This window comes from Macaca thibetana, chromosome 13, assembly GCF_024542745.1.
Source record: "Macaca thibetana thibetana isolate TM-01 chromosome 13, ASM2454274v1, whole genome shotgun sequence".
NCBI lineage: Eukaryota > Metazoa > Chordata > Mammalia > Primates > Cercopithecidae > Macaca > Macaca thibetana.
The window spans coordinates 95,614,820-95,631,532 of NC_065590.1; the positions used below are offsets into that span (position 1 = coordinate 95,614,820).

The window sequence follows — 16,713 nt, forward strand, 5'->3', positions numbered from 1 at the left end:
TTTTAATGCATCCTTTTAGGTAACAGTTTGGTTAGAAGAAATAAGAAAATTTCCTCAAGGCCATTTTTTTCTAAATTTTGTGGAAAAACAATTATGTTGTATGAAAAAAATACTAGGCTAAACCGAATGAAATTGCCAATATGCTGCGATTTTCACCTACAAAAATGGCAGGTTCGTATGGTTCCACCCAGTTAGTAAATTTCTGAGCCTCAGTTTACACATCTGTAGAATGTGTACCCTAGTCCTTACATTCTGAGGCTATGGTGAAGCTTAGTGCTGATGTAAAATGTTGGCACAAAGGAGGGACTTAGTAAATGACAGCAGCTGGTGGTATAAAGCCACCAATCCTCTTCCCAGTGAGATGCTCAACATGGCTTATGAGCAATGTGTCTATAGAAAAAGGTGTGGAGACAAGCAGACGATGTAACAGGCCTGATTCCCCAGGAAGACCAGGAAGACCAATCAATGTCACAAGCGCAGGGGCAAGTGGGGGAGACCCACCTCCCAAAAGGTCACAGAATGACACAGAGCAACCACCATGAGAACAGAGCAGGAGGTGTGGACAGCCATGAAAACTGAACACCACCAGCGGTGAGCACCTCTAAGGCCAGGCCCCAAAGACAGGTCATGGGTGATGATGACACTAATAATAAGAGTCACAAGTTGGGGGCTCTTTTCATATACGAGGCAATGGTCTAAGCACCTGATGTGTAACCCGCTGGATTTTGGCAGCCACCCCATGAGGTGTTGATTATTATTGACCCCATCTTACAGATAAAGAAACAGATCTAGAGAACATTAGGTAGCCTGCCCAAGTGTCACTGAGTTTGGATTTGACCCCGACTCTACAGGACTCCAGGTGACCAGCTCTTAACTACACACCCATTAGCTTAACCACTCAGATCACTCCCATTTAAAAAGGTGTAGGATTATCATCATTGAAAGACATGGCCAAATAAGGAAACCGTAAGTTAGCAGTTGTATCAGGAAAGGACTCCGGATTTCTAGACCAAAGTCCCCCTCCATCAGTCTCTTACGAGAGCAACTCTAGAGCAGCGTCCACAGCAATGCTTCTCAACTGTCAGCATCCATAAGACGCACCTGGGTGGCTCTCATTCAGAGGGTCTGGGGGCCCAAGAACGAACATTTCTATTGATTTCCCAGGTGATGCCACCACAGCCCATCTATAAACCACACTAGAGGATCCAGAGGGTGTCTGATAACTCCAAAATTTCATGAGTCTCTGTGGTGCAAGTCAGGGAAGACGGCTTCAGTGTTGGGGGCACCCCTGGGTCAGACTGCCCCTGCAGCCCATCTTCTCAGCCTGGCTCTGTCCACCCTCTCTCCCACTTTGGAGTAAGACAAAAATGGGTTCCCTACCATCTGCTGGCTGTGCAACCCTGGGTAAGTCTGTAGGCTTTCCTACACCTCCGTTTCCCCATCTTTACAATGGGTACCACACTCCAGCTTACCACATAAGGAGCGGTGAAGGAGCCTATGTAAGGTACCTGGACTTGGGAAAAGGTCAGCAACTGTTCATTTCTTCTTTCATCTTTTCTCCATCAGATTCATTTCTCCTAAGCCCCCAAATCACACCAGCTCAAATTCTACTCTCTCTAAACCTGTCTCATGTCTGTAGCCATTCATAAGGATAACAGCAATACCTTACATCTCTGGAGTTTACAAATTGCCCCCTGAGATCAGAGTCTGCAGCTTCTACCTGATGTGCCCCTTACCATGCCCAGTGCAACACCTGGCACAGAGCAAACATTCAATAAGGACTTACTGGTCAAAAGAACTGACTAAATCTGCTCTCTAAAATTTGGGGAGAAAAATGCAACCTTCAAAAAGCTTGCATTAGTACTGGCTCAGTATAACATATTGTATAAGGAAACCAATTTGACATAGGCTAATTCAGGGGTCCCCAGCCCCTGGGGCACAGACCAGTACCAGGCCATGGCCTATGAGGAAGTAGGCCACACAGCAGGAGGTGAGCGGTGGGCAAGCGAAGTTTCATCTGTATTTACAGTCCCTCCCCATTGCTCTCATTACCACCTGAGCTCCGCCTCCTGTCAGATCAGTGGCAGCATTAGATTCTCATAGGAGCTCAAACCCTACTGTGAACTGTACCTACAAGGGATCCAGGTCGCACTCTCCTTATGATAATCTAATGCCTGATGATCTGAGGTGGAACAGTTTCATCCTCCCCGACACCCTGTCCATGCAAAAATTGTCTTCCATGAAACTGGACCCTGGTGCCAAAAAGGTTGGGGGCTGCTGGGCTAATTGATATAAACAAGGTTCAAGTTCCTATGGCATACAGTATTTACCTCATTTCCTTTCATGTCGCAGTTTCCACAAGCCTATGGACAACATGACGTGGGGACTTACTGTATAACCAAGCTGAAAATCATACAGTTGGGATGCTACCCAAGGTGTCTTTATTGATAGGTTTGTATGATCAATCATCTTGGGATAACTGCTCAAGGCCGGCAGCTGCCATCAGCCCTTCCCGGGACTTGGGCTCTGCTTCCTGACGGGATATCTCCAGCTGCTGAGCCTCAGCTCCCATTGTTTAAGCCTAGTCTTGCTGGTTTGCATTACTCCTGTCTGTTCTCTGCTCCAGCTGTGACTGGCCCCCAGCAGATAAGGAGCCATTTTCTTAGGGCATACCCTCTGTGGGTACTGCCTGGCATGACTGCCTTGGAGACGCTTGCTGGCCCCACAGGCACTAGGGGTCACCTTCTCATTGCAGTTCCCTCCCTAGGAGGCCTCCAGTATGAGTCTCAAGGGGGCTGCCCTAGGGCACAGTCCAGATGAAAGACTGTTTTCCTCAAAAGAAACTTTTACCCTTTTCTTTTCCCTTACATTGATTCTGGCAAACTTTAATCCTACTGTCCCCACCCCCATTCATGCACTCACAGGCCCCAGTGAGTGGGAACTCAGCTCAGGGGGCACCCAGGTCAGGGTCTCACAGAAACCCACCCCTCATCCCAAACGTCTCACAGCAGGGAATGAGCCTCTGCCATACGAAGCCGGCTCCAGATCCCAGACTGTGATAACACAGCTGAGCTCCCAATTTATCATCCTCCTGTTCGGGAAATCCTGTACATATGGCCAGGAGTACAGCTGACTGGGTCTTCAATGGCTAACCAAGAAACAAACCAACCAACAAGCATTTCTTGATGGAACATACTGAGGGTTTGGAGAAGAAAGAATGAGGGATGTTTCTGTCCTGACTTAAGACTTAGCCAAATGTGGCATGGTTGCTTCTAGCAAGTGGGGTGGGCATGAGGGAAGAGCCCACTCAGGCCTGGCGTGTCCATGACGATACTCCAGTGCTAGGTGGACAATCCCAGAGTAAAGTGCCACGTTCAATGACCATGGAAACGATGCATGGTGGCCAGGCAGGGAGTCAAGCAGATGGCTGGAAGAGCGATGGGGAATCCAGGGAAGAGGACCGTGAAATTGATAGCACCAAGGGCATCTGTCCCAAGAAGTGGGAATAGTCACCAAGTCAGGGTGCAGACACTAGAAGTCAGTGAAAGAGGCTGGAACAGCGATGGCCAGGCCTCACATACATAGTGGATTGGGGCACTAAACTAATCGGTAGGAGGGTAATTAGCAGAACTGGGCACAGAGAACCAAGCATTGGAACAAGGCAGAAATTGGGCATCCAAATATGTCAATGAGCTCTTGGTGAAGAGGAGAAACTGAAGAGAACTGGCTGCTGAGCCTGGAACTAGAGGGTTAAGCCACTTATGGCCTCCAGCCTCACTCCTGGGAAACAGGGAGGCTGCTTATGTTTACTTGAGACCTACTACATGCCAAGAACACTTTTCATGAACAAAATATTCAATCTTATGAAAATTCTGGGAAATTATTATTGTCATTATCAGATGATTAAGTGGAGGTATAAGAAGGTGGAATAGCTCTTCCAAGTCTCAGCTAGAGACAAAACATGCTTCTAATCCTCTGTGATTTCAGTCATATCATATTACATTCTGTGCCCAAAGGTAAGCATTAGGTCACTGGCCCTACTCTCAGACTTATTTCTAAAAACCTTTAGTAAGCTTTTGAGTGATTTAGCCCATTTCTTTAGCTTTAACTCAGGCTTCTAATAAGTCATTCTTCTGATAACATTGACAGGATTTGGACATTTTACCAAAGAAGCTGTATTAAAAGAAATAAAACAAAAATTGAGCAGCTAATATGCAGATAGTATTTTAAGATTTCTAAATCATGAAAAAAGTAGATACAGAAATTTATACCATGCCGGCCGGGCGCGGTGGCTCAAGCCTGTAATCCCAGCACTTTGGGAGGCCGAGACGGGCGGATCACTAGGTCAGGAGATCGAGACCATCCTGGCGAACACGGTGAAACCCCGTCTCTACTAAAAAATACAAAAAACTAGCCGGGCGAGGTGGCGGGCGCCTGTAGTCCTAGCTACTCGGGAGGCTGAGGCAGGAGAATGGCGTAAACCCGGGGGGCGGAGCTTGCAGTGAGCTGAGATCCAGCCACTGCACTCTAGCCCGGGCGACAGAGCCAGACTCTGTCTCAAAAAAAAAAAAAAAAAAAAAGAAATTTATACCATGCCAAGGAAATTATTAAGACAGTGCTATGCTGACTCATTTATTCATAATGCTTAGAATATAATATAAGTAGGGAAAATACAAACCTGCAAAAACAGTGGATCTAAACCACAGAAAATCCACACCAGAGCAAATCAGAGCCACAATGAGAGACCTCTTCACCCACTAGAATGGCTATCACCAAAAGACCAACAGTAACAGCTGTGCACAAGGATGTGGAGAAACTAGAACCTCCATACAGTGCTGGTAGACATGTAAAATGGTGCAGCTAATTTGGAAACAGCCTGGCAGTTCCTCCAAAAGTTAACTTAGAGTTCTCATAGGACCCAGCAATTCTACTCCTAAAGTACATACCCAAGAGAATTAAAGACACATTTCCAAGGTCGGATGCAGTGGCTCATGCCTGTAATTCCAACACTTTGGGAGGCCAACGTGGGCGGATCACCTGAGGTCAGGAGTTCAAGACCAGCCTGGTCAACATGGCAAAACCCTGTCTCTACTAAAAATATAAAAATTAGCCAGGCGTGTTGCTGCGTGCCTGTAATCCCAGCTACTCAGGAAGCTGAGACAGGCGAACCACTTGAACCTGGGAGGCAGAGGTTGCAGTGAGCTGAGATCGCGCCACTGCACTCCAGCCTGGGCAACAGAGTGAGACTCTGTCTCAAAAAGAAAAAGACAAACACATTTCCATACTAAAAATTTGCTTATGAATATTCCTACAAGCATTATTCATAAAAACCAAAAAGCAGAAATAACCCAAACATCCATCAGACTGATGAATGGATAATAAAATGTGGTCTATCCATACAATGGAATGTTATTCAGCCATATAAAGAAACAAAGTTCTGATACATGCTACAACATGGGTAAACCTTGAAAACACATGCTGAGTGAAAGAAGTTTGACACAAAAGTCCACATATTACATGGTTCCCTTTATATGAAATATTCACAATAGACAAATCTGCCATAGAGGCAAAAGGCAGTCATGGTGGTCAGGGACTGGGAGAAGGGGAGGCAGGCAGTGACTGTAATGGGTCTGGGGCTTCTTTCTGGGGTAATGAAAATGTTCTGGAATTAGATCATGGTGACAGTTGCACAACTCTGTTAATATATTTAAAAGCACTGAATTGTATTCTCCAAAAAGGTAACTTTTGTAGCATGTAAACTGTAAAATTGTATTACAATTATATATATAACATATAATTGTAATTATATATGATAAAATTATATATATTATATATGATGTAATTATATATGATAAAAATATAATTGTAATTATATATAACATATAATTGTAATTACATATATAACATGTAATTATATATATAACATATAATTATATATAACATATAATTGTGTATATATAATTATATATAACATATGTAATTGTAATTATATATAATATATAATTGTAATAAAATATATAATTGTAATATAATTATAATATTATTTGTTATATATCTAGTAATATATAAATAAATAACATACAAATGTTATTGTACTACAATTATAATATATAATAATATGGTTCTGACATTCAGATACTACTCAGCCATAACAAGCCACTGCTGAGCCTGTTCCTCATCTATAAAATGGGAATCATAATTCTAACTTTGCTGAGTTGTAAAGAGAGTGGCAATTCACCTAAAATACTTTTACGTGGTAGATTCTCAAGTAGTGGTGGCTATAATAGTAATAATCATTCAACTAACTCTTGAGTCTGAAAGGCAATGGAATGAAAGGTATTTAAGTCGATGAACTACTCTTATATGCATGAGCCCCTTATTTCATTCTTCTCTTTTATTGCCTCCATAGTTCTCTGCCGGAGTCTATCTAAGACATTGCTAAGCACATAATAGAATACTGTTATTTGAAAAACACGGAAGTAAATGATCTTTTGTCTCAAGTTCTCCTACATTTGGGGGCAAAACTTCAAGGTAGAATTCTTCCCCTGCCCCGCCCCAAGACAGAGTCTTGCTCTCTCGCCCAGGTCAGAGGGCAGTGGCGCAACCTTGGCTCACTGCAACCTCCACTTCCCCGGGTTTAAGCAATTCTCCTGCCTCAGCCTCCCAAGTAGCTGGGGTTACAGGCATGCACCACCACGCCCGACTAATTTTTGTGGCTAATTTTTGTGTTTTTAGGAGAGATGGGGTTTCACCAGGTTGGCCAGGCTGGTCTGCAAACCCCTGACCTTGTGATCTGCCCACCTCAGCCTCCTAAAGTGCTGGGATTACAGGTGTGAGCCTCCGCACCCAGCCCAAATTGAATTCTTAATTGTTCTCTAATTGTTCCTACCAGTATTAGGCTTGGCATTCTATCCAGAGTTTGGTAACTTCCCTAAAGAACAGAAGCTCATTTATTCATTAGGTATTTACTGAGTACCTTCTATGGGCCAGCCATTGTACTGAGTGCTGGGATACAAGAGTGACCAAAAATGATCTGATCGCACATGTTGCATACTGGGAGGAGACAAATATAAAACAAATAAACATGTCACTGCAAATGTGGTATGTTATGTAAAGTACTTCTCAATCTTTTTTTTTTTTTGAGATGGAGTTTCGCTTTTATTGCCCAGGCTGGAGTGCAGTGGTGCAGGCTCCGCTCACTGCAACCTCCACCTCCCAGATTCAAGCCATTCTCCTGCCTCAGCCTCCCAAGTAGCTGGGATTACAGGCACCCATCACTACTCCTGGCTAATTTTTATATTTTTAGTAGAGACAGAGTTTCACCATGTTGGCCAAGCTGGTCTCAAATTCCTGACCTCAGGTGATCTACCCACCTCGGCCTCCCAAAGTGCTGGGATTACAGGCGTGAGCCACCGCGCCTGGCCTCTTTCCCAAATCTTTATGAATCACTTTAACTATCACTCAGAGTTCCTGATCAACAAAAGATCCCACTGTCCTTCCACAACCAATATCATTCTGCACAGAGGGAAGAAGTCTAACGTTCGGTTGACTTACAGAGCTACAAGCAAGTAAATGCGCACTTTCTAGGAGGTTTTGTTTCTGTTGTTTTTATTTTAAGAGCTTACAGACTCCTCCGCCACCTTTATGGATTCATGGTTCTTAAGGTTGACCACCCATCAGAGACCCCTGGAGGAGTTCGTTAAACCACAGACTGCTGGTCACCACCCCAGAGTTTCCGAGTTGGTCTAAGGAGGGGCCAGAGAATCTGCATTTTGCACAAGTTCCCTGACGACATTGATGCTGGTCCAGATACTAGAATTTGAGAACCACCACAGCAGACAGGCAGAGCGTATGCTTCAGTAAAGTCAACGTCAGAAGGAAGCTTTCAGGTTACCTAGGCCAGACTCCTCAAGGAGCAGATGAGAACCTGAGCCCCGAGAGAACCATCTCTGTCAAGGTCAAAACTGAACAAGTAGCCGGGCGCGGTGGCTCACGCCTGTAATCCCAGCACTTTGGGAGGCCGAGGCGGGCGGATCACAAGGTCAGGAGATCGGGACCACAGTGAAACCCCGTCTCTACCAAAAATACAAAAAAAAATTAGCCGGGCGCGGTGGCGGGCGCCTGTAGTCCCAGCTACTTGGGAGGAGAATGGCGGGAACCCGGGAGGCGGAGCTTGCAGTGAGCTGAGATCGCGCCACTGCACTCCAGCCTGGGCGGCAGAGCGAGACTCCGTCTCCAGAAAAAAAAAAAAACAAAAAACTGAACAAGTATAGCAGGTCCCTAACTCCCAGGTCACCAGTTTTCCTGTTCCACAACCTCCCAGCCAGTCCACCTCCTTTTGTTGAGCCCCAGAAGACATTCCCTTCTCATTGGATTCTGATGTAAACTCGTGGTCAAAAACACCAGGGGCATGAAATGATATCATGTCTTGGATTTACTTTAAAGTGACCCAAAAGCGTTGTGGTGTGGGGAGGGAGGAAACACAAGAAACAAAATTGACAAAATCTTGACAATTGCTGAAGCTGAATGATGAACACAGAGGCTCACAATACTCATCTTTCTATTTTGGGACACATTTGAAATTTTCCGTAATCAAAAAGAAGTCATCAGAATCAGATGGATCAAGATTTGTCATTGCACATTTCTGAAGGGCTTAGTCTCTCACACTACCCCTGAAATATACCGTCCCCCTCAGAAAAAGTGTGTTTTGAACAATGCCAAGCCTTGGCTGGGCACTCAAGGGATGCAGACAAAATTAAGACATAAATGTCTGTTCCCAAGAAGCCCACAATTTTGTGGCATAAATAAAATGCAACCGTTGTGCTACAGGGTTGAACAGTAGCAGCAGAGACAGTTAAGAGTCAGCTAGATTATACCCACTGAGATCAAGAGGACTGAGGCAAGATTTCATCTCTTTTCATTTCATGTCCCTGAAGTTCAATATTTTTGTCACTTCCTAAGAGCAGTCAAGTTTGAGAAATGTGTACTACCATCAATCAGTGATGTTTTACCAAAATAGAAAGAACATTAAAAGTACAAATGATAGGCAAAGCTCAAGCATCCATTAGAGAAATACTGAAATTACAATTTATCAACACAATAGACTATAAAATTGTTATTTAAAATAATGTCAAAGAAATATTGATATTGAAATAAGCAATGTCCATAATATATTACATTAAAATGAGATATAAAATTATATCATATAATTTTAACTTTTAGAAGCATATAGAATTTCATTTTTATAACAGGAAAAAAATAGGCCACAGTGTTCAGAGTAATTATATCTAAATCATAGATTTCTGTGGTTGGTTTTTTTTGTTTGTTTTTCCAAGACGGAGTTTCACTCTTGTCACCTGGGCTGGAGTGCAATGGCGTGATCTCGGCTCACTGCAACCTCCACTTCCCAGGTTCAAGCAATTCTCCTGCCTCAGCCTCCCAAGTAGCTGGGATTACAGGCACACACCGCCACACCTGGCTAATTTTTGTATTTTCAGTAGAGACAGGGTTTCACCACATTAGCCAGGCTAGTCTCGAACTCTTGACCTCAGGTGATCCACCCACCTCAGCCTCCCAAAGCACTGGGATTACAAGAGTTGGGATTACAGGTGTCAGCTACCACACTTGGCTTTTTTTTTTTTTTTTTTGACTCTTCTGTATTTTCTTAAATTTTATGTTATGTCACAAATATATATTACTTCTCTGAGAGCCTTCCCCTGCCTTTTTAGTGCAATTAGCTTTAAAGTACTACAATCAAGTTGGGCGAGGTGGCCTATAATCCCAGTGCTCTAGGAGACTGAGACAGGAAGATTACTTGAGGTCAGGAGTTTAAGACCAGCCTGGGCAACATAGTGAGACCTCATCTCTAAAAAAATTACAATTAAAACTAAATTTTTTGTAAAGTACTACAATGTATGTGTATGTCCAGAAACTGAACCAATAGATTCCAAGACTCTCCATTAAGGCAGTGTAAGAGCTGAGAGGGTTAACTGCCTGGAGTCATTACGAAGGAATTACAGGTCCCCCTGGACGCTCTGGAATAGCTAACCCAGAGTTCTATGAGCTGTCCAAAGTCAGCCCTAATGGTTAGTTGCCCCCTCAAAAGCCCTAACTGCTTCCTTTCCAAGTCTGGAACAGAGAATGCTAGAATTTGGGAAAGGTGAGATTATTGAAAGCAAGTTCCCTTCACCAGCCCATCCCACAGCCTTTGCTTTAAATGTCCCGGTCACTCTCAATCCTGATTATGGTGCCTGGGCATGGGCAGCATGCAGGGGGCTTGTCCTCTCTCTTTATGTTACACTTATGTTCTTCCCATCCTGATTTTCTAACCATTCATTAGCTCTACTCTGAAATAGCCTCAGAATACTCTGAAATCTCTAAATAATTCAAATTTTGAATCCCCAAAGTGAACACAGTTGTCTTTAAAAGGGGGTTTATAATGTCAAGTAAAATGATAGTACTAGAATGAACATCTGTAATGCCACAGGCATTCAATAAATTGCTTACTAAGTGAAAGAAACAGTGATCAACTTTGCACCAAGCATAGAAACCGTTTAGACAGGCTGTTTGAGATCAAAACCTCTCCTATTGAAAGTGACAAGGGAGAAACACAGATGTTTCAAATGTAGTGGCTCTCGCTTGTAATCCCAGCACTTTGGGAGGCTGAGGCGGGTGGATCACTTGAGGCCAGGAATGCAAGACCAGCCTGGCCAACATGGTGAAACCCTATCTCTACTAAAAATACAAAAATTAGCTGGGCATGGAGGTGCACACCTGGGATCCCAGATACTCAGGAAGCTGAGGCACAAGAATCACTTGAACCCAGGAGGCAGAGGTTGGCAGTGAGCTGAGATTGTGCCACTGTACTCCAATGTGGGTAAAAGAGCAAGACTCTGTCTCAAAAAAAAATAAAAATTAAAATAAAAAATTTAAAAAAAATACACACACATACACACACACACACACACATATGAGATAAAAAGAAAATAAAATAAATGTTGCTTCTAATTACCTACCCAGCAAAAGATTTCAGGTTTTGCTCCAATTGGCTATCTTCATGAATCAGAATCACTTTAAACTACCAATAAACCATTTAAACCATCTGCAATAACAAGAAAGGCCAAGATGGAATTCAGTTTCAGCCTGAGCTTTCTTCACCCCCTGCTCCATGCAGTGGAGTGCAGTGGCATGATCATAACTCACTGTAGCCTCGAACTCCTGGGCTCAAGTGACCCTCCCAACTTAGGTTCCAAGTGCTAGGCCTCAGGCATGTGCCACCGCACCCCGCTAACTTTTTTCTTTCTTTTTCTTTTTCTTTCTTTTTTTTTTTTTTTAAGAGATGAGAGTCTCGCTATGTTGCCCAGGCTGGTCTTGAACTCTTGGCCTCAAGCAGTCCTCTGGCCTTAGCCTCCCAAGTAGCTGGGATTACAGGTGTGAGCCGGCCACGCCTGGCTCCTGAGTTTACTTCTTTCTCAAGAAAGAATTCTTGCCCCTGAAAGAACAGCAGAACCCCTCGTGAACTGCAGTTGGGAACTGGAAATGCCACAGAAAACATTGCAAACTTTAAATGAACCAGATTTTGGCATGAAAAAAAGACGTGTAGAAAGATCTCCTCGTCTGTGTTCCGTTTAATTTGTTTCACATTTTAAATTTGGTTTTTGTTTCCTAGAAACAAGCTTTTCTGAGAAAGCACTCAGAAACAGTGGTCTGGAAACAATGGATTGCTTATAAACAATTCTGCAAATCTGCCCAGAGATTTAAGAAATTCTAAGAGGATCGAGAAGTGGAATTATAATTGGCCTTTAAAACTCCCAATAACAAAGTGCTACAAACCAGGTGGCATGACCACAATATTTATAGAAGATGAAGCTCAGAATCCCCATGTCTAACTCCCAGGTTAAATGCAGAAATTAAAGTGCTCTCACTGGGAATAAAAGAGTGTTTATTCAAGCTAAATTTACACATTTATTGTTTTAAAGGGATAATAAAAAGTCTTTCAAGCCCTGAAGTAACACTTAACTCTAATAAAAGTTTATTAAAGAAAAGCTTCAGTATACAAAGTAAGTAGTTCTTTTTTGCAGGTCCTCAAGACCAGGGATCAAAAGAGAGTTGACAGCAAAATGGTCTGGAGTCCCTCTGCATGAACGGCTGCTCTCCCAGTCTCCAGCCGCCGGCGCCCCGGTGGCCAGGCCACACACACACACACACACACACACCTTCTCGTACTTCAGGGAAGCAGCCTTTGTTCCCAGGACCCAAACTGGGATCCAATTAGGAAGTCCCCACCTCCCCTGAACTAGCGCAGGAGCCCCTAAACCACCGTCCCAGGGCCACTCAGGAAAGATGCCCCAAAATTTTCTCCCGGGTCCCAAGTGCTGGGGACATGTGACTGCCACACTGGGCTCCAGACAGTCTCCCTAAACAGAGGCAGATACACACACACATACAGACCAGCCTGGGCAACATAGTGAGACCTCATCTCTAAAATGAGGTCTAAAACGCACACACACACACATCCTTGCAATACGATGATCACCGTCACTGTTCACAGCTCCCACCTACCGAGCGCTCACCATGTGCCAAGCGCCAGGCGCCTCGCGTGCTCTCTCTCTCATTCACACACACACACACACACGCACACCGATACTCACGTACACATGCACGCACGCACGCGCGCACTCATACACGCACACACTCACGTGCACACACGCACACCCATACACACGCGCGCGGGCGCGCACCTATTCACGCGCACACACGCACGCACAAGCGCACGGCAGCGGCAGCACCCAGGTCCCTACACGCTGCCAGGGCCGATCCCGGACACCTCCCACCTTCTTCCCGGGACCAGGGCCAGGAAGTGCCCGCGTCCGGCGGGGCGTCCCTTCCCTGCCGGGCGCCGAGTGCCCGCCCGGAGCAGCCCCGCACAGCCCCGCGCCCCCGCCCCGCCCGCGGCCGTCCGGCAGGACCGCTCCTACCTCGGGCCCTTTGTCCTCCGGCCGCCGCGGCCCCGCTCCCGAGCGCCCGCCGCCGACAGAGGCCAGCCCAGCCTCCAGGCTGCGCTCGCGGCCGCAGCGCCAGGCCCCGCCACCGGCCCTGGCCCCGGCCCGGGCCACGGCGTGGGGCGCTCGGCAAAGCCCGGATCTCCGGAGCCGCGGCCGGCGCGGAGGACTCGACCCCTGACACCGGCCGCCCCCTGCGGTCCACTTCTCCGGGTCTTCGGGGCGGCCGCAGAGGAGGGCCGGGCGGTGGGCTTGGCGGCCCCAGGACCTCCGCCGGGGAAGGGTTGGGGGAGGGCGGGGGGCCGGGACCCCCAGCGGCGGCCGGCGATGGATGGACGTGACAGGGACAGAGGGGAGCCCCCGCGCCCTCCCACCCGGGTTCGCGCCCCAGGTCTGGAACCCCAGTCTTACCTTGTCCCGCCCACCCTCCTCCCCAACAAAGACGCGCTCCCCCATCCCGTGCCCGGCTCCCCGCACCCCAGGGAAGGTCGCCGTGCTGGGCCGCCCCGCCCGCTGACCCTGCCCTGGCGGCTGCCGGGTGCTTCCCGCGCCCACCTGCGTGGGTTCCGAAAGGTGGAAGGAACCTCGCATCTGGGGTCCGTGCGCCGTCTGCGCTCAGCTGTGTCTTCGTCCTCCCTCCTCTTCCCGGGGCTGCCCTCCCCGCAGCGGCCCCGTCCCACCCCCGGGCCCAGGCACCCCGACATTCCCGCGGGGCCACACTGGACGCCCCTTCCGGTGACAGGGCACTTAGCGGCGAAGAAAATCTGGACAGAGGTTGGGAGACCCCTTGGAGGACCGAGGTCATTTTGTCGCTTGGGAACGCAGGTGCCCAGACGGGACACGGCAAGGCTGTGAGGCAGCAGAAGTGGAGCCCAGGCTTCCCTACAACTCCACCCCAGGGGCCCCTGGACCCTCACGCTCGGCCGCGGGGACTGGGCCCGACCGAGCGCGGTGACCGCGGGCGCCCGCCGCCCTCTCCCCACCGCCGCCGACCGCTCAGGCCGCGGGAGATTGGGGGACCCGGTCCCCAACAGCTGAGGTCGGCGAGCGGCCCATGAGGGGCCCAGCCTGAGGTCGAGGAAAAGGAAGATTCTGGAACGATGGACCCCTGCCGGTGGAACCCCGCCAGCTTTCCCTGGTGACAGCCAGGTCAGAAAATGAGTGAATAAAGGAAGAAATGAACGAACCTCAGATGACTCCCTCAGTCCTCACTGGCGGCTGCTGCTGAGGTGGCCCCCAGCGAAGAGCGCAGAAGCAAAACTGGAGGAAGCTGAGGCAGGAAACAAAGAGAACTCGAGATTTCTATTTTTCCCTTCTCTCTCTCTCTCTCTCTCTCTCTCTCTCTCTCTCTTTTTTAAACAAAAGACAGGCCCCTGTGTTTTCAGGAGGCAGCCAGAGGCAGAATTGGAGTCAGGAAACCGGCCCTGCGCCCCTGCCACTCATCCCCAGGACCCACAGTGGGGCCTTGGGCCTAACAGCCACTGTCTTTGAGAACACCCTGAAAAGTCACAGTTCACAAATCTGGGCGGTTAAACAAAAGCGGGAAGTGAGGTTATAGGCCCCAGCACCTGCCAGCACACCCCAGGTCCTCAGTAAAAGTGCAGCCTGAGTGAACCCCTGCAGCTCTCCATACTCTGATTGGCAGCACCGTCATTTTCCTTTTCGCTTTATGAAATAGCTCAAACACCCCCATTTGACTTTTCTCATTGTGAAATTTTCAAACACACGCTAAACTAGGAGAGTAACATAAGGAGCCCATGTGCTCAAGAACCAGCCAATCCTAACATCGTGCCACTCTTGCTTCAAATGTTTAAGACATGAATATCGCCGTACCGTTAAAGCCCCTGGAAGCCCTCCTCACGTCAGCCCAAGTACTCTTCCAAACCATCCCATTCCTGTTTTTGTACTATTACTGTGTATGCATGTGTTCATAAGTCATATAGAAGATTTTTACAACTTCCTGTGTGTTCCTATTTCATTCTGTAACCCAGTCGGTTTGTCTTGTTTTGCTCGAGATTATAAGATCCATCTGATCATACATATAGCTCTAGTTTATTCATTTTAACTATTAAGTAGTATTCCGTTGTATGAGTAGGGCACAAGTCATATATACATTCTTCTGTTGATAGACATTTGAGTTGAGATTATAAACAAGACTGCAGTGAACATTCTTGAACGGCATTTTTCTTTCTGGGTATAGCTCATTTCAGCCACTCTGGTAAAAACACGTACAGAATAATTATGTTAAATTAACATTAGTCCAAATGTCTGCTCTATGGTTTGGGTTACTTACTGTAACTGCTAAACCAATAATCACTGTGAAAAAGTCGTTATATTTTTTCCGCTTCACGTTTTGGCAGCTTGTGTCTTACCAAGCAGATAAAATCCCATAGAACGGAGGTCAGCAAATTTTTCTTAAAAGGCAAGAGGTCAATATTTTAGGCATTGTTTTCTAGGAGGCAGAGTTGAGGCTTACGTAACCGTTGAAAATGTAACTTTTTTTTTTTTTTTTTTAGAGATAGGGGGTCTCACTCTGTCACCCAGGCTGTTCTGGAACTCCTGGCCTCAAGTAGTTATCCTGCCTCGGCCTCCCAAAATGCTGGGGTTACAGGCATGAGCCACTGCTCCCCACCTAAATGTAACCTTTTAAGAATGTAAAAAGTTCACGATGTCAGGAGATCGAGACCATCCTGGCTAACACGGTGAAACCCCGTCTCTACTAAAAATACAAAAAAATTAGCAGGGCGTGCCGGTGTGCGTCTGTAGTCTCGGCTACTCTGGAGGCTGAGGCAGGAGAATGGTGTGAACCCGGAAGGCAGAGCTTGCAGTGAACCGAGATTGCGCCACTGCACTCAAGCCTGGGCAACAGAGCGAGACTCCGTCTCAAAATAAATAAATAAATAAAAGAATGTAAAAAGTATACTTACTTGGCTCATGGACTGTAAAACAAAAATAGAAAGCAAAAATCAGTCAACTGAATGGATTTGGCCCCTGGGCTATAGTTAGATTTCCCACTCCTGCTATAGAAGAATTCATTACATAAATGAATTCCTTTCTTTAAATAGGCGATCACTTTCAATCATGACAAAAGTGTAATTTGGCTCAACAGAAGAATCGAAATAAATATGATGTTACACTGAGGGAAAAATTCCTAGGAAGATGTCCCATACCTTAACTAGTTAATACAATGACTTTGAGGTAAACCATTTAATCCTATTTTTTAATATCTATAATGAATTTTAGAAATGCATAAACTCCTACCAACTAAGAATTCACTACTTGGTAGAACTGATTAATTCTTTTCTCAGTTAAGAAAAGAAATGAGATTCGATGAAAAAGTTGTTTATTATTTTCTTGTTTAATGAATCACCTCCCCGCTCCTAGTTCATTTATTTAAATACAAGCACACAAGTACAAATGATTATGCTTTTCTTGGAACCTGACCCACTTGTTCTATGTCTTTATTGAACTTGAACCAAAACTTGAAAAAATCATTTCAAGATATTTTCTAAAATGAGCTGAATTAGCCTGGTTTAAAATGTTGACAAGAATGGGGCCAAGCCGTAACTTGCAAAGGAGCCGTCTCTCTCCAAGCCCATTCAATAAGCAGAGGCCTTTCCCAAAAATGGCGGGGTGGGCAAAGCAGTTAGACATGGCTCTCTTCTGGCCTTTTTGTCTTTGCTGGCATTATCCTAAAGAATCTCTCTCTCTC

At 46.2% G+C, this 16,713-nt stretch overlaps 1 protein-coding gene across 8 annotated transcripts in view; it reads right to left on the reverse strand.

Annotated features, from left to right (window-relative positions):
• Nucleotides 1-14,278, reverse strand: part of GREB1 (growth regulating estrogen receptor binding 1) — a 160,035-nt gene extending 145,757 nt beyond the window's left edge. For 3 of the 8 annotated variants that reach the window (XM_050753886.1, XM_050753870.1, XM_050753887.1), the window contains exon 1: nt 13,557-13,641. In XM_050753886.1, coding sequence (XP_050609843.1) covers nt 13,557-13,592 — 36 coding nt within the window. In that variant the 5' untranslated portion in view covers nt 13,593-13,641. Of the gene's footprint in view, nt 1-13,556; nt 13,643-14,188 lie in introns of those variants that run through there. The other 5 variants (XM_050753884.1, XM_050753877.1, XM_050753872.1 and 2 more) reach the window with 5 other exon arrangements.
• Nucleotides 14,279-16,713: the final 2,435 nt, after the last annotated feature.